Source organism: Somniosus microcephalus, chromosome 6 (genome assembly GCF_052327205.1).
Source record: "Somniosus microcephalus isolate GS21.2 chromosome 6, FLI_Smic_1.0, whole genome shotgun sequence".
Taxonomy (NCBI): domain Eukaryota; kingdom Metazoa; phylum Chordata; class Chondrichthyes; order Squaliformes; family Somniosidae; genus Somniosus; species Somniosus microcephalus.
Window position 1 is genome coordinate 216,597,052 of NC_140992.1, and position 25,357 is coordinate 216,622,408.

General features: G+C 38.5%; 1 protein-coding gene across 11 annotated transcripts in view; it reads left to right on the top strand.

Moving 5' to 3' along the window:
• Window positions 1-8,608: 8,608 nt before the first annotated feature.
• Window positions 8,609-25,357, top strand: part of LOC147116456 (retrovirus-related Pol polyprotein from transposon 17.6) — a 614,807-nt gene continuing 598,058 nt past the window's right edge. For 3 of the 11 annotated variants that reach the window (XM_085991401.1, XM_085991398.1, XM_085991400.1), the window contains exons 1-2: window positions 8,609-8,899; window positions 11,361-11,422. In XM_085991401.1, coding sequence (XP_085847527.1) covers window positions 8,761-8,899; window positions 11,361-11,422 — 201 coding nt within the window. In that variant the 5' untranslated portion in view covers window positions 8,609-8,760. Of the gene's footprint in view, window positions 8,900-8,921; window positions 10,837-11,360; window positions 11,423-25,357 lie in introns of those variants that run through there. The other 8 variants (XM_085991409.1, XM_085991405.1, XM_085991408.1 and 5 more) reach the window with 4 other exon arrangements.

Consider the following 25,357-nt stretch of genomic DNA (forward strand, 5'->3'; position numbering starts at 1 on the left):
GCAGCTCCTCCTATCAGGGTGTTGTCAATAGAAGAAAGGCAGCAGCCTGATGGGGTGCCACAACCAACCTAATGAGAGGCTGTTTTTTTTTCCCTCTCTCTCGAAACAAGCCTCATTTCAAGGCTCAAGTGCGCCGGCCCCTGGATGGCAATCTCTTACCAGGCTCCAGCAACTTAACTTTAGTTTGCTAATATTGTACGTGACAGAAGCCTGGCGAATCACAGCACATATAACCAGGAACAAATGTGAGCTTACTGGAAATGCGTGCCAATCAAACACTCCCAATGTGCGTTTTCTAAACTTTCCATCAATTTTAGATTTAATACCCAGAATTAATTACAATTCTGCCGTGTGCGATATTATATTTGTATAATGTTACAGGTGTATATCCATCGTATATAGTGATGTAAATCGGGAGGTTTTTCAGAACCATTTATTGTCCCCTGTAAAATAGAGAGAATATTTTAAATATCGGGTTCCTTAACCTAGGATTCAGATGATTTCAAAATACACCAGCAACCACCCCCCCCCCCCCCCCCAGCCTACGTGGCTCAGCTAATTATCCAGTGAATAGCTAAACCATAATATGCTAGCTCATTAAAGGTACAAGGTTCGATTCCCAGTCAGTGCTGGTGTCAGATGAGGGGCAGTGACATTGGCTTTATCACCCCTGGTTAAAGAAAGGGGAGGGGGGGAAGCAGCTCGTGTTCCCACTCCTGGTCACCGTCCAGTGGCCGTGCTGGAATTATATGTGTGTGATTGAACATTGCGTGAAGACAGGATCGGGCTGGACTGTGATGTCACTTGCCACCAGCACTCACTGTCACACTTGAGTAACTGACCACTTGGGCAAGGTACTGGAGGGTGACTGGCCCTCGTGGAACCACACTCCAGCATGGCGAGGGGAGAAATCAGCAAGAAAATAAAAAAAAGCTAACAGTCACCTGAACCCGGAGATTACATTATTGCCTTGAAATCACTCCAGGGCATTGGTTATTTTTATATGCCGTTAACAGTATACTATTAATCTGATGGGGTGATTTGATTCAATTTTAGGTCTGTCTATTTTTGTTCCGACAGCAGCTGTCAGTGCAGTCTATAACATTAATGCAAAATGAGACTCACAGTGAAGGATCAACAATTGTGATGTCATTACTGAAAATTTATTGAGAAATAATTTGCAGTTGGTGCACAGTATATATATACTGTGGCTGTGTACACACAGACCCACACCCCCCTCTATAGAAACCTTAGAAATAAATGTGTGTGATGGTTGAGGAGTGTGAGAAGCTAATTTTCACTATTGGCCACTAATTGACACCAGTGAGCAACAGCCGTTAGTAAGCAATGCCAGGAGATGATAAAGCACAATGTGCAGACTATGCGTGCATAATATGTGTGGAGAAAATTACTGTTATAAAAATAGACTCAAGTCCAAGTGCATAATAAAATAAAAACCCTGACATGCAGTTTTGGACTATTAAAATAAAATCTATTCATCTTGGGTTACATAATATTCTTGAGTCTATAGGAAAACATTGCAGCCTGTCATTTAATTACTTTATATACTAAAAAAATGTGTTTGGGTTATTGGAAATCAACAAACTTTAGATTTTGAAAAAACTGATATTTAAAAAAATGATCATTTGTGGATTCATATTAGAGAGGAAATTGAGTTGGAGGTCCAGACAATGAAGGAATGCTTCACTCTGAATGTTTATAGAGGGTGAAGAATTCCGCCTTTGGGAGACAGAGTAAGTATGAAAAATATTTCCTTATTTTAATTGTTGATAATACTTTTGTTGACTTTCATTCAGTGAAGTGTGCATTGGTTTGGCTTTATATAATTTTTATTGTATAATTTGGAATAAAGTATACAATATTTTTAAAATGGCGGAACACTAAATTGAATTTAGAGTCTGAAGAGACCTGCACTCCATTAATATGGGCTGATTTGCTGAATATATAAATTTGGGCTCACTTGAAAGTTTTGTGTTTGGATGTTTAGACTAACCTGTACTTAAATCTGGTACTCCTCATACATAGAAGTCCTAAACGTCCTTCTCATATGTCTGTTACCGTCTCTCCTGTCCCCCAATGTCTTTCCCTGCTGTCACAGTGGATGGCAGCTAAGAGGTTGCCAGCTGGAGCCAGAGCATCAGTAACATTTCTTTCTAATTTATTCAATATTTTGTTTTAAATAGTTCTTATCTTGCAATTAAGAGGTCATCCAATTTCTTTTGGTGTATGCAACCATTTCATTCATTTTGAATTATTTTTTTAAAACTTTGAAGCCAGGTACCTTAGGAAGAAGAGTGTTATGTACATTTGTTGCATACATCTCTTTAATCCATGGTAGATTATAGGACCATGGTACATGGGAGAGACCAAGGTTGAGATGATTCTTGATAACTTTGTCCTCTTCATATCCAAAATGTTATTGTATCACTCTATAGAAAATAAATCCCCTATGCTAAGCCGCCTGTGTAAGGACCACATCATTTTGACTCACATATTACAGTTTCAACAATTGAAATTCAGAAGGTCAAAATTTAGGGCCTTCAGGAGAGAATCTGAACCTAAATCTAAAATCTCATGCTTAATATATTAACATATTGTTTAAAAATTGTGTAGGGTGTACACTTCCTTTCTGTTATGATTTTTGGTCAGGCTTTTGTGTCAATATTTACAATTGTAAATTGCTATGTCAACATTTCCCATTCAATTTTGCTATGTCACCTGTCACGATAATAGTTGTAGACTCCGGCCACTAAGTGGCTTGATGAACCAAATATCTGAAGTCTCCCAACTCTGTTGTCATCTTGTATATATACAAAAATTATATTCATCAACTGATCATGGGCAACGTGAAGGGCAATTTGCTAGTAAAATACAATTGCTAGATTTGAGAGCTATAGTCGTAAAGTATTGACTCTAGGGTTACACAAGCGACCGACTATTTGTTACAATGGCTTAAGTTGAAGGCTGAGGACATTACACACCTAAACATCGTTTTGTAATCTGAGGAGCAATATTTTAACTTAAAAACTGTAGTTAATATTTGATTTATTATACCCGTAAGAGCTTGCATCACATTCTGTATCAGAATTTGACATGATTATTTCTTATTTGGGATATTAAAATCATAGAATGGTTACAGCACGGAAGAAGGCCATTCGGCCTGTTGCGCCCTCTGCAAGAACTCCTCAGCTAGTCCCACTCCCCTGCCCTTTCCCCATAGCCCTGCAAATGTTTTTCTTTCAGGTACTTATCCAACTCCCTCTTGAAAGCCGTGATTGACTCTGCCTCCACCATCCTTTCAGGCAGTGCATTCCAGATCCTAACCACACGCTGCATAAAAAAGTATTTTCTTATGTCACCTTTGGTTCTTTTGCCAATCACCTTAAATCTGTGTCCTCTTGACCCTTCTGCCCATGGGAACAGTTTCTCTCTATCTACTCTGTCCAGACCCTTCATGATTTTGAACACCTCTGTCAAATCTTCTCTCAATCTTCTCTTCTCTATGTATCTCAAGTCTGTCCACGTAACTGAAGTTCCTCATCCCTGGTACCATTCTTGTAAATCTTTTCTGCACCCTCTCTAAGGCCTTCACATCCTTCCTAAAGAGCGGTGCCCAGAATCAACACAATACTCTAGTTGAGGATGAACCAGTGCTTTATACAGGTTCATCATAATTTCCATGCTTTTTTACTCTATACCTCTATTCATGAAGCCCAGGATCCCGTAAACATTTTTAACTGCTTTCTCAACCTGCCCTGCCACCTTCAATGATTTGTGCACATATACCCCTAGGTCTCTCTGTTCATGCACCCCCTTTAGGATTGTACCCTTTAGTTTATATTTCCTCTCCTCATTCTTTCTACCAAAATGTTTCACTTCACACTTTTCTGCGTTAAATTTCATCTGCCACGTATTCGCCCATTCCACCAGCCTGTCTATGTCCTCTTGAAGTCTATCACTATCCTCCTCACTGTTCACTATACTTCCAAATTTTGTGTCATCTGCAAATTTTGAAATTGTGCCCTGTATACCCTCATCCAAGTCATTAATATATTTAAAGAAAAGCAATGGTCCTAGTACCAACCCCTGGGGAACACCACTGTATACCTTCCTCCAGTCCAAAAAACAACCTCTGTGGCCAATTTCATATCCATGCTGCCACTATTCCTTTTATTCCATGGGCTTCAACTTTGCTGGCAGTCTTTATGTGGCACTTTGTCAAATGCCTTTTGGAAATCCATATACACCACATCAACTGCATTGCCCTCATCAACCTCATCAAGTTACCTCATCAAAAAACTCGATCAAGTTGGTTAAACACAATTTGCCTTTCACAAATCCATGCTGGCTTTCCTTAATTAATTCACACCTGTCCAAGTGACTGTTAATTTTGTCCCTGATTATTGTTTCTAAAAGCTTCCCCACTACCGAGGTTAAACTGACCAGCCTATAGTTGCTGGGTTTATCTTTACACCCTTTTTGAACAAGGGTCTAACATTTGCAATTCCCCAGTCCTCTGGCACCACCCCCGTTTCTAAGGAGGATTGGAAGATTATGGCCAGTACCTCTGCGATTTCTTCCTTCACTTCCCTCAGCATCCTAGGATGCATCCCATCTGGTCCTGGTGACTTATCTACTTTAAGTACAGCCAGTCTTTCTAGTACCTCATCTTTATCAATTCTTATCCCATGCAGTATCTCCTCCACCTCCTCCTTTACTATGTCTATGGCAGCATCTTCTTCTTTGGTGAAGACAGATGCAAAGTACCTCATTTAGTACCTCAGCCATACCCTCTGCCACCATGCATAGGTCTCCTTTTTGGTCCCTAATCAGCCCCACCCCTCCTCTTACTACCCGTTTACTATTTATATGCCTATAGAAGACTTTTGGATTACCTTTTATGTTAGCTGCCAATCTATTCTCATACTCTCTCTTTGCCCCTCTTATTTTCTTTTTCACTTCTCCTATGAACTTTCTATATTTAGCCTGAGGTTATTTGAGGTTGCACAAATCTACATGGATGAAATCTGCTAGCTTTTCCAATGGATATCAGCAAATATCAGCACTGTAACAATTCTGAGCACAAAATGAAGCCACAGGGCTTAACAATGGCCGTGTAGTCATCTGTAAGAATGTTGAGGAGCAGAAGAGGCAAAACTGTTAGGTGCATTGCAACTAAATGTCAACCATACTTTGAGAAGCTATTATAACCTATGCTTTATGGCATTATTTTTATTGTTTGCTAATGTAACCCACTGAAGTCTATTACCCATTGAGGTTAGTTTGCTACTAACAACAAAAACTATTTTCTCACAGGTGGTAGTTTTCCATTCAATCTTGTTTAATGCTAGAGTCCAAGAGCATAATATTTACAAACATACAGAAAACCTACGGTTCTCAAGAGAAGGTCTGAGAAGAGCAAGTATGTTAGCTCCATGTACTGACTTCCCACTTACCCTTATAAACACTTGTTTTTTCTTTAGCTACAATGGACCTAAACTGATTGTTCTATGTGTGTTAAGTATGTATTTTAGCTGCCTAAAATATACTTTCTTTTCTTTCTATTTTACTGCACTATCCACCATTCTATATATTGCCCTTCTTAAAAGCAAATAGGTAAATAACAATTCCTAACAACAACGTGAACAAAGTTTTAGGTGATGTGTGAATTTCAGATGAGATTTGTTCCTAGCCAAAGCACACATTTTATTGGAAAAGTTGACTGCAGTGCATCCCTCCAGCTGTTGCACAGTTGCTGAACAGCTGCTGACAACATCTGTGGATTCTGATGCATTGTATTTGCTGCTGCATTTTGGTGTTTGATGGCTGAGGGTTTCTGATGACCATGGTTGTTGCTTCTTCCCCTTACTGTCTAAGATTCAAGCTATTAGAGTCTTAAAAGCTAGTTGGTGCTGCAACCTATTTAGTGCTTGTGATTGTCAGACACATTGTTGGAGATGGAAACTTCCAAGGAGACAAACTGGATCAAAGTGAGGCAGTGCTGGTGTGGTTCAAGGTTTTATATTACTAATATATTTTATAAGAATGTGTTATCATATTGGTGTTATCTGTCCCATATGTGCAGTGATGGGAAGTCAGTTTAGGGGTATTAAATGAACATAGTAAGAATAAACTGCCAGAATTCAGACTTAATACTTTAACTTTAGCCTTAGACCAGTGGAACAGAGAAGTCTAAGCTGATACTAAATTGCAAGATCTCTTCACATATAATAAGCCTAGAAATTACTGTTGGTGATATTAGCAGAGGAACATTTTTATAAATAGTTGACTAATTTATTGCAGGCCCAAACTTATTCATGTTATTTTAAATGGGTTAACACCTCTGCTAAAATCTCAGACCAACATCGTCAACGATAATTTCTAGATTCTAGTGTCCAATATTGAAACTCTTTTGTGTATATATTTAGATCGCATAGGCTAAGTGTTCATATCCATCTCATACACTGGTGTAAAAATACAATTTGGAGCCTTTCAATTTCGACTGAAGCCCTTATTTCAGGATTTTTCAAGATGGCATCTCGTCAGATCTAGAAAGAGGCCAGAGGTGACTTATTTGCCATTATGGGAGAGAAACAAAATACTCTCCTAGTTTATAACATTTACTTTTAAATATAAATAAAACTTAATTTTATGTAAAAGTAAAAATGATACAGACATAATTCATCGTGTTAGAGTGGCATATCCAGGTTATTGCGCTTTTGAGGGAAATCTTCATACATTGCCGTTTGGGAGGGGAACTGAGGTTTTTAAATTATTAATTTAACATTGATTTTTGGATTTGCAGTTCATAAAGCGAATACACCACCTTACTTGCCATTTTTACACGTCCCACAATGGATTTCAACCAGCTTAGCGCTTACTTGTATTTGAAATATAAATTACGACTACTTCATTTTGTCCTGTGTTACCCAAATCTAATTTAATCGCAAAGCCATGTAAAGTACCTAAACAACCTGACGTTTCAAACACTAAATATATTTCTGCAATTAGCTCGACAGAGGTGAGCCGCCTCATTGGGGTTGTCCCCAAACAATCTTATTTAAAGGTGTGAAAAACGTTGCTCTTAAAATAGAATGGGGGGGGGGGTATAGATCGATTCAGCAGTACATCTAGGGTAACGTTTTATAATAGTTCCTTTTTATATTTCTCGATTAACACCGATTATTTGGACCATTCGCAATTTATAGAGGAGCGTCGCTTTACGCTGTAGTAGATACCAGCTGATTCGCTGTCTCTTGCACTCTAAGCTCAAAATGAGTGTTTACTGGTGGATATAAGCGAATAAACGAACCAGGTATCCCCTCTCCAAAACTCATAAAAGGGTAGAAGCGAAAGCAGATTAAAACCATATGAACTGGGATAAATCCCTGCCGATCAACGGATGTAATCTCCTTTGATTCCACCAGATATATTTCCCAACACGAACATATCCCGGTTTATTTAATTCTCTTTGTCTGCTTATAGCAGCTATTCTGCTCAAGCCCATATCTCAGCGGGCAATCTCGTAAATCGATAGTTTCCAAAGTCTTTTGCCCTGCGAAATTAATCAGCACGTTGAATGTTGTCTTTAGCCCCTCAATATAATAACGTCCTTTACTGTACAATGCCATGCTCTGATAATATTATTCTATGTTAATGGTTGATTGAGATGTTTGTTCTTGCTCTCATCTGTTTATAATCCGTTTTTGTTACTTTCAATTACTTTTTTTTGCGTGGATTAAAGGCTTAATTCTACATCTTTCTGAAATCATCTTTGGGTAAAGCTATATTTATACAGGCGAATGACCACTACTATTTGCAAGCAGAGAAAAATGTTAAAATGTGTACATTGCTAAAATATGCGTATTAAAATGTCTTCAACGCAGTACTTTTACAGGCAATAAACATGTGTGCTTCTGTCTACATGTAACGTTTCTTAATGTACTTTGAACTAACAAGAAGTTTTTTTAATAAATCGCCCACACATACAAACGCATTTCTGGATTTTACGAAATGCAATATGTAACTGCGTTTTAAAATTATTCATGGATCAAACTGTAATTTCTGCACTTTCTTATCATAATATCCTACAATTATGCAGCTTCTACTTTCCACAGCAAATTTGATTCAGGTGCACTGGCTCTTGGGCTCGTCAACCGCGCATCGGTGCCACCTTAAATAGGACTCAAATGCGTTTGATGTTTGCATATGATACGTTATACCACCATCTTTTCTATTTCTATCCCTTAAACATTTTAGTGCGCCTGTACCATACACAAAGCAAACCGAAAGGGACCGCCCTAAGCGGTATGCAGGTGGCACTACTCTCAGGGCAGCAGCGCGCTGCTAATCACTGCCAGGGAACCTTGAGTGACAGGAGTACCTGTGTGGCGCGGGGTATTCTGGGAAATGCAGTTCAGCCCTTGAGACCAGCGCGGCAGAGAACCGCAAGTCCCGAAGTGCAGTGCGAGATTGCGCGACCCGGACGTCTCGCCGCCTCTCGTTGATTGGTAGTTCGCTGCTCATTTGCATTGCCTTTCAACCAGTCGCGGAGACGCCGCTGCTGCCGACGGTCGGGTCGGAGTGGGGGAGGAGGGAAATGTCAATCATACCTTAAACCTCGCCCTGCGCGCTCGTCTTTCCCCCACCCCACTTCCGCTTCGGTTGTCAAGGCAGCCGGTCGGGCGACCGGAAGCGTGGTGCGGGGAGCCCCGTTCGTCACCCTTGGAGACGGCAGCGATGACCTCGGCGGCGGCGGCGGAGCTGAGTGCGGATTGTATTTTAACTCTCATTCACCACAGAGGGGGCAAGATAAAATATTCAGAACTAGTTAACGTCTTTAAAGCGGGCTTGTACCACGCAGCGCCAGACCTGCGGGGTAAGTCACTCACTCACTGCTGTGTTTCGTTTAGGACCTGGGGATTATCCCGGGGCTTTTAAATCCTCCCTGCGCCGTTTATCCATTTATTTGTCTTCCAGTGCATATTTGAAATTAAAAATTGCTTAACGTCAGAAAATCGATTTTACAAATTTCTGATCTGGGAGAATTATTTATTGCATCGTGTTTGCTATTTTACTTTAAAGGTGAATGCAGTGAACGTCTTCACTCCCACATTTAAAGTTTTCTCTCGTTGGGAGGGTGCGTGGATTTAGTAAAATGTTATAACGGAATGCCATGGTGAAAATAGATTTCTTATTAAGAAAAGGAGAGCAAACAATTCTGTTCAGGATTGAAAGCAGGTGTAGTTTTACTTGCGGCACAGTATCAGTAAATAGTGCAGTACATGGCTGTAAACACATGCACGGCTAAGTAGCCGGGACTTCGCTGCTGCTGCTCCTTTTCACGCACGCTCAGGGGCCCAGCCGTCAAAGGAAACTTACTCCTTGATTTGAAATGCCTGACCTGAAACTGATTGCGATCGGCAGGTTTGCTTTGATGAAGCTGGCACTCGTCAGCACCTTTTTGTCAACCGCCAAATAAACAGACGGTGCCGTGTTAGGTTTAAATACTGGATAGCCTGGTTTATGTACCTTTCGGAAAACAAAGCAAAAATTAAAATCCTGGTTGACGTTTAGATTCATTGACAATGTATCAGTACATTTTCTAAATAAAATGTGTTATTTTCCTGAAACCTTTATATCAAAGTAATCAGTTGCAAGTGTCTATTAAATGCTGATGTACGTTATATACTTTCATATACTTGCAAAATATTTCTTGATGGAAATGAATGAACATTGTAACCAAAACATAATACTACTTGATGGACTATTTTTGTTGCATTTATTTTGTCAATGTAGCAATTTAATACATCATCTAAAACAAATTAAATGTTGTAATTTCTATCTTGAAGCAGTAGTTGTGTGAATCAGATTTTATCTTTAAAACTAACCTTTTAAACATGCCTGGTAAACATATGCCATTTACAGGATACAATCTTTTTATTATAAATATGAATTATTATTTGCCATTGACTCTGAAAATGGGTAGTAACCTGTATATAATTGTTAAATTATAACTGTCCTGAAAATTTTTTGTTTTAGCACCATCATAAACAGTGCTCAGATTACTAAGAATTTTCAGAAAAATGAATGCATAATTTTAGAATGGCTAACACATAGGTTCTATCTAGTAAGGTGGGTTTTGCAAGATAAAAGTAAGACAACAATTAAAATTGGAAGTGGCCGTTAAGTATAGCAATTTGTATATCTGTATATTTTATTTCATTGTGACACAATTTTGATTATGGAGGAAACATAATTTCCGTATATAGTATTTGCCTTAGTGTGTATCTAGAATTACTGAAGAAAATTTATGTTACTTCTATAGATTTTCAAAGTCACAATCTGTGTCATGCAATGTGGGTCATTATTTACTGTAGAAGTAGGCTGGATTCTACTTCTGGAAATAACATTGTCATGCAAATTAGTGATGAAATGCTGTATCCAGACAGTGCCTCACGTCTTGAGCTTTCACTAATTTTGACAGTGTCTTTCATTTTCAAATGGTTACAAGGAGAAGAAATCACTATTAAAAGTAAGACAAATTGTACTAGATATTTGATGTATTTTTGTATTGCTGTAACATTTATTTTTATAAAGATCTATAATTAGAAGTTGTAAAACAAGCAAATATTATTGCAACAGTTGTAATCATGTAGTTTTTTAATTAGAAGTGTAAACTTTACCAGTGGTCATGTCTATATTTCTTGTCTTTATACTTCATATATAGCAGTGTGCCAGTGATCTAGTTCAAAAAGATTCAAGCAGAAGCACAGAATTTATGGAAACATTTACTGATTCTAACTTTCGCCCCCAGTAAGCATACAAGTATTTTCACCTGCATTTACTTGTGTAAAGTGCATCTTTAAATTTGTAACTAGGGATTCTGTAACAAAGATGTACAGTGATCAGGCATCTCCGTGGTGGTAGAAGTAGCTATTAACCTATCACAGGTAATAAAATATTTGTCTCATAAAAGAATGGTTCTAGGTTCAAGTGATAGTTATGCCTGTCAATTGCATTTGCTTGCCACTGCTTGAGCTTCATCAGTTCTCAGCTGGGTGCTACAGTACTGCATACTAAGATGAGATGCTCCATCTTGGGACAGCAAACTGTAAACCAACATGGTCTAAGGCCTAGAACATCCAGCCCTGGCACCAGGAGTTTACAAGATAACATCAAGGCACTTGAGGAGAAGTAAGAACAAAATAATTTAACCAGAACTATATAAAAACATAATTCCCATAAAACAAATGATAAGCATTTTTGTCAAATTTACTAAAAATTTAAAACTGTGTCATGGACAAGCTTGTCTGAATATATTTTTTTTATCCTTTTAGACAGAAACAGAAAACATTTCAAAGATGTGCTTACAAAAGTTGGTTTTATCACAGAAAAAGAGGTAAGGCTGCCCCACTGAAACCAATTTGTCTATTTTAGCAAATTTACAGTATCAAAAATTGAAGTTTTGTCATGAGAAATGTATGTGCTTCCTTTTTAAAATTTAAAAGATCATTAAGTGTTCTGAAGTATCTGAGTACTTAACTGCAATTTTTTTTGACTCCATATTTGTCAGACCCTTTGGAGATTTAATTTATTTACTGTTTGTTACTGGCTGGTTAGTTTATTCTATGTAAAAAAAAAACTCTAATTTTATTGTTTTGCATCTTATTTGTACAGTTTTGAGTTGAGTCCGATAATTCTTGCAGCAGAATAGAAATACTAAAAATAGTCTGAACATACCTTGAATGTATTTATTCTTGTGAGATTTAAGTTATGCTGAGGTTTCTTAGCTTTTGAACATCACTGCTACATTGTGCAATACTGCAGAAAGGTATACATGAAAAACTAAAATCTTGGTTTAAAAGTATTAAGTTATAGCCTTGGAATGAATGCCACCACAAAGTTATAGGTGACTCTTGTAATTGCCATTAACAACGTATCTATTAAATATGAATAACAATAGTTAAAAGATATCTATTGTATTAAAACACAAATTACTACAATTTGTTTACAACCTTCTAAGTACATTTTAAGAGCAAACACAGTTTTGTTTATAATACTGGTAAATAATAATTCTGTTTTCAGAGTTCTCCATAATAGTTTGTATATATCTTGTATGCTGTAATGAAAGCATAAACCGCTTGTCAGATTCTGACATTTCCTTTTTGTAAGAAAATAGATCATTACATATAATTTACAGTAAATTATACAAAACTGAATGTTATGGATACAGCATAGCTTTTGTAAACTGTCAGACTTGGTGTATTACAGTACTGTACATCGAAATAACTGAAGATAGAATTGCAATGACAATTGAAATGTTTCCCACATTTTTTGATCAAATTTGGCACACTTCACATGAAGATATCTCTTTGACTTGCTTTATAACCTGTATATGAATGGTTCTGCAGCATGCTCATCTTTTCTTTTGTCATTTGTAAGTATGTGCTCTTTTAGAAAGCTGAGATTATAATTACAGGTAAACCTCTGCATATAGGTGAAAAAAATGGTGGTTTTGATCTTTTCATTTACTCTCCAGAAATTGCAAATTTACAGAGTTGGTGCTCATTAACAGGATGAATAAAAATACCCTAAATGGGGAACTTGAGGAACAGTTCAGTTAATTTTAAGAACATCAGAAAAGTTAGGGATGTGAAAGGGTTATTTGATTCAATAAATCTCACTCCTTTAGTATGTTAATCTGCCCATCATGGCATCTGTAGTAGTTGTATTTTGAATAGCACTAATGTTTTTGCCTCTATTAGCTTATTTGGTACATTATTCCAAATATTGTCACTCTTGAGTAAAGACATGTTTTTTGATATCTGCGCCAAATTTTCTTTTAATTAATTTTCAATTATGTCCCCGGTCCTACTTTAAAGTTACAATCTGGGTTTACCTTATCTATAACATTTAATATTGTATATGACGTGGTCTCCTCATTAACTGTACTGTAAACCTTATGCTTTTTAATGTTTCCTGATAGCTCATCCCTTTTATACTTGGGATCAATCTTGCTGTTCTTTCTGTTATCTCTGTAATGCAAATATAATTTTTTGTGTCAATGTGATGACACCTGAACACAGTATTCTAAGTGTGATAAATTTGTGAATTATAAAGGGTTTGCATAACTTCTGTAGACTTGTATTCTGCTGTTCCTGGCTACATTGCACCACCTTATCACCTTGTGCTAATTCAGTTCCATTCATTGCACACTTAGGGACATAGACAGACTAAGTGAGTGGGCAAAACTACAGCAGATCGAGTTTAATGTGGGGAAGTGTGAGGTTATCCACTTTAGATCTGAGAAAGACAAACTGGAATATTTTATTAATGGTGAGAGACTGGGAGCTGTGGAGGTGCAAAGGGAATTTGTGTGTCCATGTACACAAATCACTTAAAAGCTAGTGCACAGGTACAAAAAGTAATCAACAAGACTAATGAAATGTTGGGCTTTATCTCAAGAGGATTGGAATACAAAAGTGAGGAAGTGATGCTTCAGTTGTACAGTGCCTTCATCAGACCCCCCCCCCCACCCCCACCCCCCCCCCCCCAGGAGTGCTGCATTTAGATTTCGGCATCGAACCTCAGGAAAGATATATTGGCCTTAGAAGGGGTAGAGCGCAGAGTCACCAGAATGACGCCAGGGCTTAAAAGGTGATCATTATAAACTATTGGAGTTCCAATCTTGTGCTATATGATATAATCTAAAGCCCTTATAGGATGACTGTTGTGTAATTATTATAAACTGTCCATTATTTTGAATTTAAGGAAATAAAACAAAAGGTACAAATGAGTAAAGGCCATATGGCCCGTAGAAGCTCATTCCTCCATCACTCTGCCTAGTACAACAACAAATCGCATTTTGAATGTTCCTAATGTTTTTTTTTATTTGTTCATGGGATGTGGGCATCACTGGCAAGGCCAGCATTTATTGCCTATCCCCTAGTTGTCCTTGAGAAGGTGGTGGTGAGCTGCATTCTTGAACCTTTGACCTTCCCTGATATATTATTCCAAATGTTTATCACCCTTTGAGTGAATAAACTTTCATAATATCTGTATTAAATTTACTTTCCATTAATTTAAATGCATGTCTTTTGGTCCTATCTGCATGACTTCTTTAAAGTAATATTACAAGGTTCAGTTTATCTGTACCATTTACTGCTTCATGTACATTAATTAATGAGGTTTCCCTAACCACCTTCTCTGTAGACTGAGTTTAAAGGGGAAAGGAACCTGTCAAAAAAATTCTAATCTACCAAATGTTTCTGTGTTTTTTTTAATAAAAAGATGTGCCTATTAGCTCAAGTAGGATTTTCCTTCCTGAAAAACCACTCTAGTAATGGGGAGTGTCTGGAGTAACTCCATTGGAAATATAGGGGATGCGATGGAGCTGCACAACCATAGGAAACCCTGCTTCAGCTTGATGCATTTACTTTTTGTACCATCTTTTTATATTGGTTTAAAAAAACACCTATCAGTTACAGAAAGGTATTTATTGGTTTGAAAGGAGGGAGAACACTGAATTAAATGCACAATAGGACATCAATTGTTGAAAACTCCTCTATCTGGATTTGACTATAATTGGACATTTGCTGCACCAGACCCATGGTTCTTTGATCTTCAACATCGCAAACATTTATTTTTTTTAGATTTTGGAGCAAGCAGATCTCATGAAAACTAATCTATCAAGTACATACAACACTTATTTGGACATTGTATACTCTTTAGCAATTGGACTTATGCATATAATGCATTACTGTACTTGTAATAAATCATTTGTTGAAAAGTTGCATACATATTTAGAATAATGGGTACTTGGAACTATAAGTGCTTCATTTTAATTGACCATACAACACTTTGGGTGTGTTATTTAATTGTACTAATCCATATGAAGAGGATGAATTTTCTTACCAGACTCTTAAGATGTCATAAAACAACCATGTACAAAACATAAAAATAGTATACTGAAATAACAGCATAGTGGTATTGTCATATCATGGTGCTGTGTGGATTTACATTTATTTAAGGGATTATGATTTATAATAATGCTATCTGGTCTTCGAATACCTACCAAGTGTTCATAACTATCTTAAATAAGAGATTGCCTTTTAGTATGAGTTACAAAGGCAGGAATATTATGAAATTATTTTTATCTGCAACTTTTAAAAAACCTGTTGTTGCAGTAAAGTTTAAAAATGAATTAATTTGAAATCTTTGACTGTGTTATTCAGCTGTTTGTCCAAGTGCCTATCTACTAACTTATGAAGACTAATTTGACATCTTGATACTTTGGAAAGTTCTTTTTATTTGATTTTCACAACATTTATACATGACTTCCTCTTTCCATTTTTCTGAAGAAACTGAGTTTGATATGACAGGAACTATCTGTTTCCCCATCCATTAAAATAGTAACCTGTCATCTCAGTAATTCAAAAATGCCTTAATATGCTTTCACTAGCCTTAATGGATTCAAGTACTGTTATGGCACAGTCTGATATGTATTCCTATTTTAAAATAATTTTTACTATTTAATAGTTTCAGCGTTTTTGCAGTACAAACTATAATGCTAAAAGTCTTGGAATTGTTTAAAAGTCAATGTCCACAAATAAAGGCGCTGCCATTTATAAAGTTGTTTGTGTGTTTTGTCCCATTGTCACATTTCTACTGCTCTTTGATCTTGCACATGTTTTTGTTCTGTCAACAATTATGTAAATCCAGTGTCACAATTTTAAATAATCACATCAGCATATGTTTCATAAAATACACCGTATTCTAAATATTATATGCAATTGAGAAGTTTTGCATCTTGGTATTGTTTTCTTTCTTCTTACCACCCCTCCTCCCGCAAAATCTTTTCCAGATGTAACTTAGTCAAGAACTTAATATCATAGCATGTCTGGAATAGTGAGTACCACTTCCACGAAACCACTTTAAATTACTGTATGAGAAAGAAAGAACTTGAATTTATTTAGCAACTTTCCCATGCTCAGGAGTTTCCAAAGCTCTCACTGGCTATCAGTTACTTTGGAAGCGTGGTCACTGTTGTTTTGTAGGTAAATGCAGCAACATGTTAGCCTTTTGCCTCTGGGACCTGGATTCAAATCCAGCTCCGACTGATGGGATGAAAGTCTTCTCTTCTGAGGTTGGGGTTGAGTCCTGGTGGGGCAGAATTTCACCCTGCGCCTGGCTGTGCTATACCTGACCTGCGAGTACTTAATGCTGATACTGGATGCCTGATTACCAGCACTAACGCCCCTCATCTTGATGAGCACAAAATAAATTAACTATTTAGCCAAATATCTGTCCAGGCGCTGAATGGGTACAATGTACCTGACGTGTGCTGTGTATGTCCAAGCCAAGATACACCCGAATTTAATGGGTCAGGTCATGTCCCCAGGCCTTACATTGAGGATCGGGGCAGTTAGAGAAGCTTTTCCAAGAGAAAAGATTCTATGATTTGACATGGAAGAAAATATTTACACTTTTTGCTGAAACTACAAAAACATGTCAAACTATTTACAACAAATCTACAGGTAAACTAGTAATGTGCTGTTATTTTCAACAGTTGCTATCATATATAATTTAATTCATGTGCATGTTTTTTTGTTTTCATATGGGCTAAATATTTTAAAACTGGCAGGATAAATTGGATTGTATAGATGGTAGAAATCTGTTATCAAACATGTTTGGCTAAAGATGCTACAATGTGTATTATCAGTAATGTATTACAAAACCATGGGACTAGAATTGCAAGAGCTGTGCCATCAACTATGTAATAATACTTATCTAGATAGCTTATTTTAAATTGAGCTTATTTCATGTACCTTCATGCATCTGGCAAGCCAAATTATCCAGGTAAGCATCAATATGATTTTTGGCACTACTTCTGTCCACTCCACTCCAATTATGTTCAGTTACTAAATGTAATTTTCTTTTCAATAACACTTTGTTATTAGACTTTGTAACATATATGTACCTTTTAAGTAGTCCGTATATTACATCTAACATCTGTTACAAATTTGTTGTGTTTCTATGCAATAATCTCACTGTGTGGTGCTATTGACATTATTTTTGATGAAATTTAAAAGAAAATTGTGCTGTTTCATCAGCCAAGTGAGTCTAGCCATTATTGAAAAAAATTGAATTATACATGGAATGCAAGATGCCAATTAATAATTGCTACAATATATAAGAAGCATTAAATCCATGCATCTAGAATATTATTACAGGCTGAATGCAAGTCTCCTAATGATTTTTTTTAATTAAGCAAAGTACTTTTCTGACCGGATTGACTCATGGGATTAGACTCAGGTTTTTATTAGTTTAAGTGAAAGAAAAGTAGCTATTGGAAAAGTGCCATTATGATGTGTTAACTGCTGGAAAACATTTGGACTTTTGGTGAGCCACATGGTCATTTACTTTATTGCAAAATTTTTAAAAGTGTATAGAACAGTGCAAAGATTTGCAGAATATAATGCTCTTTTTGTAATACTATTTTTCTGATTGCAGATCATTGTACATAATCTTCAAAGTGTAGAATATATTTATTCAGTTTGACAATTTGAATTAAACTGAACAAATCCTCATATGTGAGTTATTTATTAAGAAGTTAAATATTTATTTATATTAGTATATAATTAGATCCCCAATACATTCTTCTATTTTAATTCTGTGATTATTAAGGGATGTTAATGCTGAGGAATAGAACACTTTTCCAATTCAGACACTGTATTGGCATCAACCACTCCCAGAACGGTTGTAGCATAGCCAGCTGCAGAGTAATGCTCCCTCTATTCTTAACACCAATAATGTTTTTTTTAGTCTCAACCTCTTCTGGATCAGCATAATATTTCCATTTTCCACACCAGTCATCTTAGTCTGTCTGCTTGGGATTGCAAATTAGGGCCAATTTTTTGCCATGGTTCCATATCCACTAGGAAATGGGCAGAGACCATCCAAATTCATTTCATGCAAGAAACTTGGAAACAGAAGAAGAGAGACATTCATCCCGTAGATTTGATCCTAAATGTTTTAGGGAAAAGGGCAGCGTGCTTACCTACTGCACCCAGACCCCAGCATTTTCTCTTTTTTGTGTTCAAGTATAGTACAATGTTGTACACTTGTTGATTTATACATGAGTGTGGCCTACCGACTGTGGAAATAACCTTATTTTGGTAGTTGCTATGTTGGCACTAGCTTTACAGGAGCTATTTCTGTACAAGACAGTCCAGCCCATTATAGTTCCCTCTCCGAGGCCCCCAAGGCTGCCTTAACTGCTGCTTTCCTCCCCAAGGCCACCTGGACTGCTGTTTCCTTCCCAAAGGTTGCCCAGATTGTTCATTCTCTCCCTGATGAAAACTCCAGGGTGCCACCTCACCAATTGAAATGACTTTCACAATGGCTACAACTGTAATAATAATGGAAGCTATCCAAAATTAATGTGTCCCTTTAGTAAATGGGTCAACTCCATCATTGTAACATAACATTTTGTTTAGCTGGTTTGAAACAAAATATGACCTAGTCAGAAATAACAACAGAAAATGCTGGAAAAACTCAGCAGGCCAGGCAACATCCGTGGAGAGAAAATAGAGTCAACGTTTCGGGTCTAATCCTTTTTCAAAACTGGAAAGGAAATGAAATAGATCGAAAGGCAGGGCTGAGAGAACAAAAGAAGTGAAGAGACATAAAGAGGTATTCAAAACGAGACGAGATGGTGATAGGACTAGTGGAGACAAAAGACGGCTCTAGATGAGGTGTGAAATGTTCTGGCAGAATGAGAGACAGCTGCCATGTGGGAGAGAAAAGAAAAGGGGGGGGGGGAAAAGGGCCAAAACAAAGATGTGGATAAAATATAAGCAAAAATGTAATGGGGGCCGAGGTTATGATCTGAAATTGTTGAACTCGATGTTGAGTCCGGAAGGCTGTAAAGTGCCTAATCGGAAGATGAGTTGCTGTTCCTCGAGTTTACGTTGAGCTTCCGTGGAACAATGCAAGAGCCCGAGTACAGTGAGGTCTGAGTGGGAATGGGGCGGTGAATTAAAGTGACAGGCGACTGGAAGCTCGGGGGCCCCCTTACGGACTGAACGGAGGTGTTCCGCAAAGCGGTCACCCAATCTGCGTTTGGTATTTTGCTATATGACCTAGTCAGACATGATTATGATTTTTATTTCCACTTCACGGTGGCATAGTGGTTAGCACTGTTGCCTCACAGCGCCAGGGACCCGGGTTCGAATCCGGCCTCGCGTGACTGTCTGTGTGGAGTTTGCACATTCTCCCCGTGTTTGCGTGGGTTTTCTCCGGGTGCTCCGGTTTCCTCCCACAGTCCAAAGATGTGCGGGGTTAGGTTGATTGGCTATGATAAAAATTGACCCTTAGTGTTAGGGGGATTAAATACGTGGGGTTACGGGGATAGGGTGGGATATGTGTTGGTGTAGGGGTTACGGGGATCGGGTGGGATATGTGTCGGTGCAGGCTCGATGGGCCGAAATGGCCTCTATCTGTACTGTGAGGTTTCTGTGATTCTGAGGCTGACTGTAACTCACTTTATGTTGCTTGAGAATATCTGGTCAGCATCACTTGTGGCAATTACAATATTTCGCAGTTTGCTATGACTTGACTTCTCCCTCCCCTTCCCTCTTTTTTTCTCTCTTTCCCATAGCCACACACATATATCTGCAATATCTTTATAAATCTACAATTATGTATCTTGCTGCAGTTATGATCTGAAGGATGGTTACAATGTTGAATAAAGTTTTTACAGTAGAATGGTACTTTTTACTTAACATAAAACAATAACTGACACACTTGTTTTTAATAGCTGATTAAATACTGAAATGTTACAAACTCCTAATAATATTAGGACTGAATAATTATGGCTACTTGGAGTTCTTTGGTGTTTGTTTTCACCCAGTCAAAACATTTTTACTTTAGATTTTCAGATGGTGAGGAAAACAGAAACAAAGAGATTGGGAGGATATAAAATCCCCAATGGAAACAAACCCTGCTGTGAAACCCCTTAATCCATGTCAGAGGAGAGTGTGTGCACTATACAGTATCTATCATAATATTCTGTACCATGCTGTTCATGCAACCTTTAGTCCTTTAAGTAGCTGGATAATAGTCACCAGTCCAATACATTTGCCCCAAGGCAATAGACAGAGACTTTTTCACTATTTTTCTCCTTTGGGTATTGAAACCTGTGACTCTTGAGGTGAAAGACAGTCATCTGTGTTCTATTCACAGTGAGCTGTATTATTATACAGTACATAGATACATGCAACCATGTATGGAGTGCTATTGTGAATTCATATATTCATTACTTATCAGATTAAATTGATGTGCCACAAATGCACTACAGATATTTTTATTTTGTGAAGAACAGAAAATGGCAATAGTTGTAGTCATAGTACCTGGGAAAAACATTTAAGTAGAATTCTTACTTTTATAGAACCTATGCATATCAAAGGCTTTAAGTTCCTGCATGAGCTAATTTGCAGTGAAATTGTTCATGTGCTTCATGTGAGGCATGCATAATTGATTAGCAGAAAAAAAACTGCTGTGTAATATTGACAGGTAGTTGGCCTCGAACTGGCTCATGCAGAAACCATTTAAATTAAATGTTTGTTTATATAACAATGATGGTTTTTCTCCTTCTCATGGTTTTCCCATTCCACGCTGTGAGCGGCAGTTGCAGTGACTGTTAAGTGTTTAAATGATGACACCATTATGTGAAGTGATTTTGAAATGAGAGATTTCACTGGAAGATTGCATCTGCTCCTTCCCCTCCCTATATCACACTCCCTGGCTGTGCAGATTATGATTGATTTGTTTGTGACAGATTGCAGGAAACAGTCATTGATTTTTCAATATTTTACCAAAAAATTATTTACAGTTGTAACCATGGGGAGGTATTTCCATGGGCTGTCAGCTCTTGAAAGACTGGGATAATATTCCCTGCTCCCTGACAAGACAAATTACCTGTAATGAGTGCAATAGCTGAAGGGTATACTTTTATTTTAAAATATGTCAATAACCCCAGTGACTAAACGAATATTGATTCAGCATAATGAAGCCTGAGTAATGCGAAAATGAGCTCTTCAAGGAGCCTACTAAAGGGTTCCATTCAGCTCATAGCAGGAGGCTTTCCATTCTTCACTGCTGGGTCATGAAATGCTGCTGCTTATGAACAAATCATTAGAAAATTCAGTGCCCTATCTCAATGTGAGGACTGCAAATAGGCCTACTGTAAGTGATAGATAGCCTTGCTCTCCCATGTTTTTACTCCAGCATTTATATTATGTACACATAAAACAGCTTTAATATTAATGCAAGGGTTGTTTGTTCTGTGAGGTGTTGCCAAAAGTCATTTTGAGATCAACACATTCCTTTTAATCATTTACGTTTATGGAATAAAATATTTTTTTCATACTCCAGGTTGTTAAAAAAGATTACTTGTCAGAGAAGAGGCAGTGAAATGCAAGAAAACCGACAGAATGTATGATTTGAATATTTAATTCACCTATGCTTTGAGGAAAAATACAAAAATGCTATACACACTTAAGAACATTCATACTATTGTTTACCTTGTTTTTATGACAATCTGACAGCTTGATGGTCACCTTTACTGATACTGTACCAGCATTCTATTTCTGGATTTTTAAAAAATGAATTCAGATTCTCAAACTGCCATGGTGAGGTTTGAACTCGTGCTATAGATTATTAGTCTGGGCCTCTGAATTACTGGTCTCTTTATAAAAAAAAAAAACCCACTACACTACTGTAGATTATATAAAAGTTACATGATCATTTCTGCTGGAGTCTGGCAAAATATTGGACTGGGCAAAAGCAGGACTTGTCAGTTAATAGAAGTTTTATGTGTGCTCCTTTGTGTATTACAGCAAGAATCACTATTTCTATTAAGGTAAAATAAAATTTATAGAATAAAATGCAATAGAACCATGGTGGTTTTGTTCAGTTATTATGCCCTCCATAAATAAGTGACTTGTAAATTAGAAATGGCAGATGCATTTAATTTGCTCACTGCATGATCTGAGTCCTAGTTTTCCTGCACTTGTCGGTACCATGTTTCAACAGTCCTGACTAAGGGATTTGATGCCCCACCAAACATGTTGCTGGCTGGCTGCCATGAGTTCCCCACAATAATTCCCATACTTTTGTTTTCTTCTAATAAAAGCTTCCAAGTAGTCTATGTAACAGTGCACTGGTGGTTGACACAACTCAGTTACAAACCATGTTAAAGCAAGTGGTTGATGTAAGCAATTGCTAATTAGCCACTCCAGTGCATGCTGGGAAAAGGAAGAGGGCATTGTGTGCTGTTGGTAGGAACAACCCATGCTGATGTCAGTAGCAACTTTGATAAGTTGAGAAAAAAACGAAACGTGACTTTAGAGAAATTAAATTAATATTGAAGCAGTTGTCGGAGAATTTTAATCATTGTTTACTAACTATTCACCACGGTTGGAAAGGGGGCTCTGCTACTAAAGAATGCTCAAAAGCAAAAATGCTGAAATGTTTTAAAAATAAAAAAATTCTGAGATACATTGGCCCAGATATTCCGATCCCTACAGGTGGGTATGCGCTGTGTACCCACCCATAGGGACATCGGAAATGCCAGTTTCAAGCATGCACAGCGCATGCGCTGAAAACCAGCATTTCCGATCTGTCAAGAAAGGCTGCCCTGGAGAAGGGCCTCTGTGAACGGATAGTTCCGCTTTTTGGAGACCCTCCGCCCGCAGAAAACACTTACAATTCTTACGCCTGGTAAAAGCAGGCATAAGGCCTGCTTTTACCAGGATAAGAGTTGAAAAAAGTAAAAAACTGATTTATCATTTAAAAATACTTTTTAAAAAAAGGTACGTTTATTTTTAGCCCCGTAAAAAACTTTAATTATTTTTTCAAAAAATTAAATTTTTGTTTAAAATACTTAATTTATTTTAATTTCAAGTCATTTTAAAAATGTGATTTAAAAAAAAAAAAAAAAAAAAAAAAAATTATTTAATGTTTTACTATGTTTTTGGGGTGATCTCCATTCATACACTTGACAGGAAGGCCTGTCAAATATATGAAGGGAGATTCCCTTCTTTGATTGGTTCCCCATGGCCCATGTGTTCCCAGTGACACTGCGAACTGCCTGCGCCTCTGGGATACGTGGGCCCTGCGCATTTGGAGTTTGGAGAGGCCCAGGAGCGGAAGCGTCTGTGTCCCGGGAGCCCTTGGGTAAGGGCGTAGATTTTTCCAGATCGCAGCCCTCCGCTCGCGGGAGGCCTGCGATCAGACAATACGGGTTAATATTTCAATATTACACATATGAAGCATCATTTTTCTTTCCACATACCTTTTCAGGTAATTGAAGTTGAATTAACGGCCAGTATGAAAAGACATGGTGCAAAATTCGGATGTATAGTAGCCGTTATTTTGGGCACTGCAAGTGCCCTTAGAGGACCAAAATAACGTCTGTGGCGCATGCGAGTATGAGTCACGCTGGACATCATATTAGTGAGGGCGTTGGTGCGCACACAGTGAGCGTTCGCCGGAAGTATGTAGAGTAAGCAGATCATGACATCAATCAGTGTGCAACGCTGATTTGACACCAGCGCTGCCATTTTGGAGCTCAAAGCTCCAGCTCTTAAGATCGCACAGCTGAACATGCATTCAGCAGCAGCAAGGACCACCTGCCCCCCCCCCCCCCCCCCCCCCCCCGGTGTGGCACCTGCTGAAGGACTTTTTCCTGACTTCAAGGTTTCTGCACAAACCACTTGCTAACAGACATGGGTGCACTAGTAGGAATTCTCCTTGGAATACAGCATGACTTGGAGAATGAACGGAGGCCGCATAGAGCAGGACAAACTTCTGGAAGAGTGAGGGGGAGAAGGGTTCTCAGCAGGAGACCATATCCACCAGGGTGTTCAGGGAGCAACAATATGTGAGATGTCTGTGCTTCAGCAAGGATGTCCTCACTGAAATCTGCCACTTGCTGCAAGCACAACTGCAACTTCAGAGCAGGGCGAGACCACATTGTCAGTGGCTGTGAAGGTGACCATGGCGATGAACTTTTATGCGTCAGGCTCCTTCCAGGCTGGAGCTGGAGATATTTGCAACATCTCGCAGTTTGCTGTCCATTGTTGCATAAGGGAGGTCACTGAAGCTCTGTATTGAAAGAAAGCTGACTGCATTTCATTCTCTCTTGCCGGAACGAGCACGCGGCTTAGCTAGGATTGCAGACTTTCCGATGGTGCAGTATACCATTGATTGCACGCACATCGCTTTGCAGGCGCTGCATACCAACTCTGACATGAACCGGAACTGAAATGGAATCCACTCCCTCAACGTCCAGCTGATGTGTGACCACAGGCAGCGAATCATGCAGGTCAATGCCTGGTATCTTAGCAGCAGTCATGATGTCTTTATTCTGCGCCTGTCTGCTGTGCTATCTGCATTTGAGCCACCACGGCAAATCAAAGGATGGCTACTGGATGACAAGGGCTATCCGCTGATGACATGGCTGATGACTCTGGTGCACACGTGGACAGCATGCATACAATGAAAACCGTGCTGCAATGCGAAATGCAATAGAGCAGATCATTGGCGTACTGAAACAATGCTTCCGCTGCCTGGACTGCTCTGGAGGAGCCCTGCAGTACTCGGCAGAGCAGGTGCCAAGATTCGTGGTGGTCTGCATGCTATGCAACCTCACCAGCATGAGGGCACAGGCCTTACCTCCAGTGACCAGCTGAGAAGGAGGAACAGAAAGAGACAACCCCTTTCTGGCTGGGCTGTCCATGAAGAACTCATCTGAGTGTGATTCCAGTAAATGCAACCACAATTCCCTATTCACCAACAGTCCCATACCTTACCTTCGCTATGTCACTGGCTATCATAGTGTCTGCTTGGCCACAATACAAAAATAAAAGCCAACACTAAATAAACATTCCAAACTAAATTTACAAATGAAATCCATGCCATATCACATAGAAATGTAAACTAATCACCCTTGTGCATTCCCTTAGTGCCTGTCTTCTGTGTGCCTTTGCCTGCCCCGGTGTTCCTACGTAGTGCTACCCCAGTGGCTGCAGCATGGCAAAGGGAGAATATGAGAGTAGAATGTCGGTTAACATAAAAGGGAGCCCAAAAATCTTCTACCGGCATGTAAACAGTAAGCGGGTAGTAAGAGGCTGGGTGGGGCCGATGAGGGACAAAGAAGATGATATATGCTTAGAGGCGCAGGGCAAGGCTAGAATACTCAATGAGTACTTTGTATCGGTGCATCCCAGGTTGCTAAGGGAATTGGGGGAGGAGATAACAGACGGGTTTG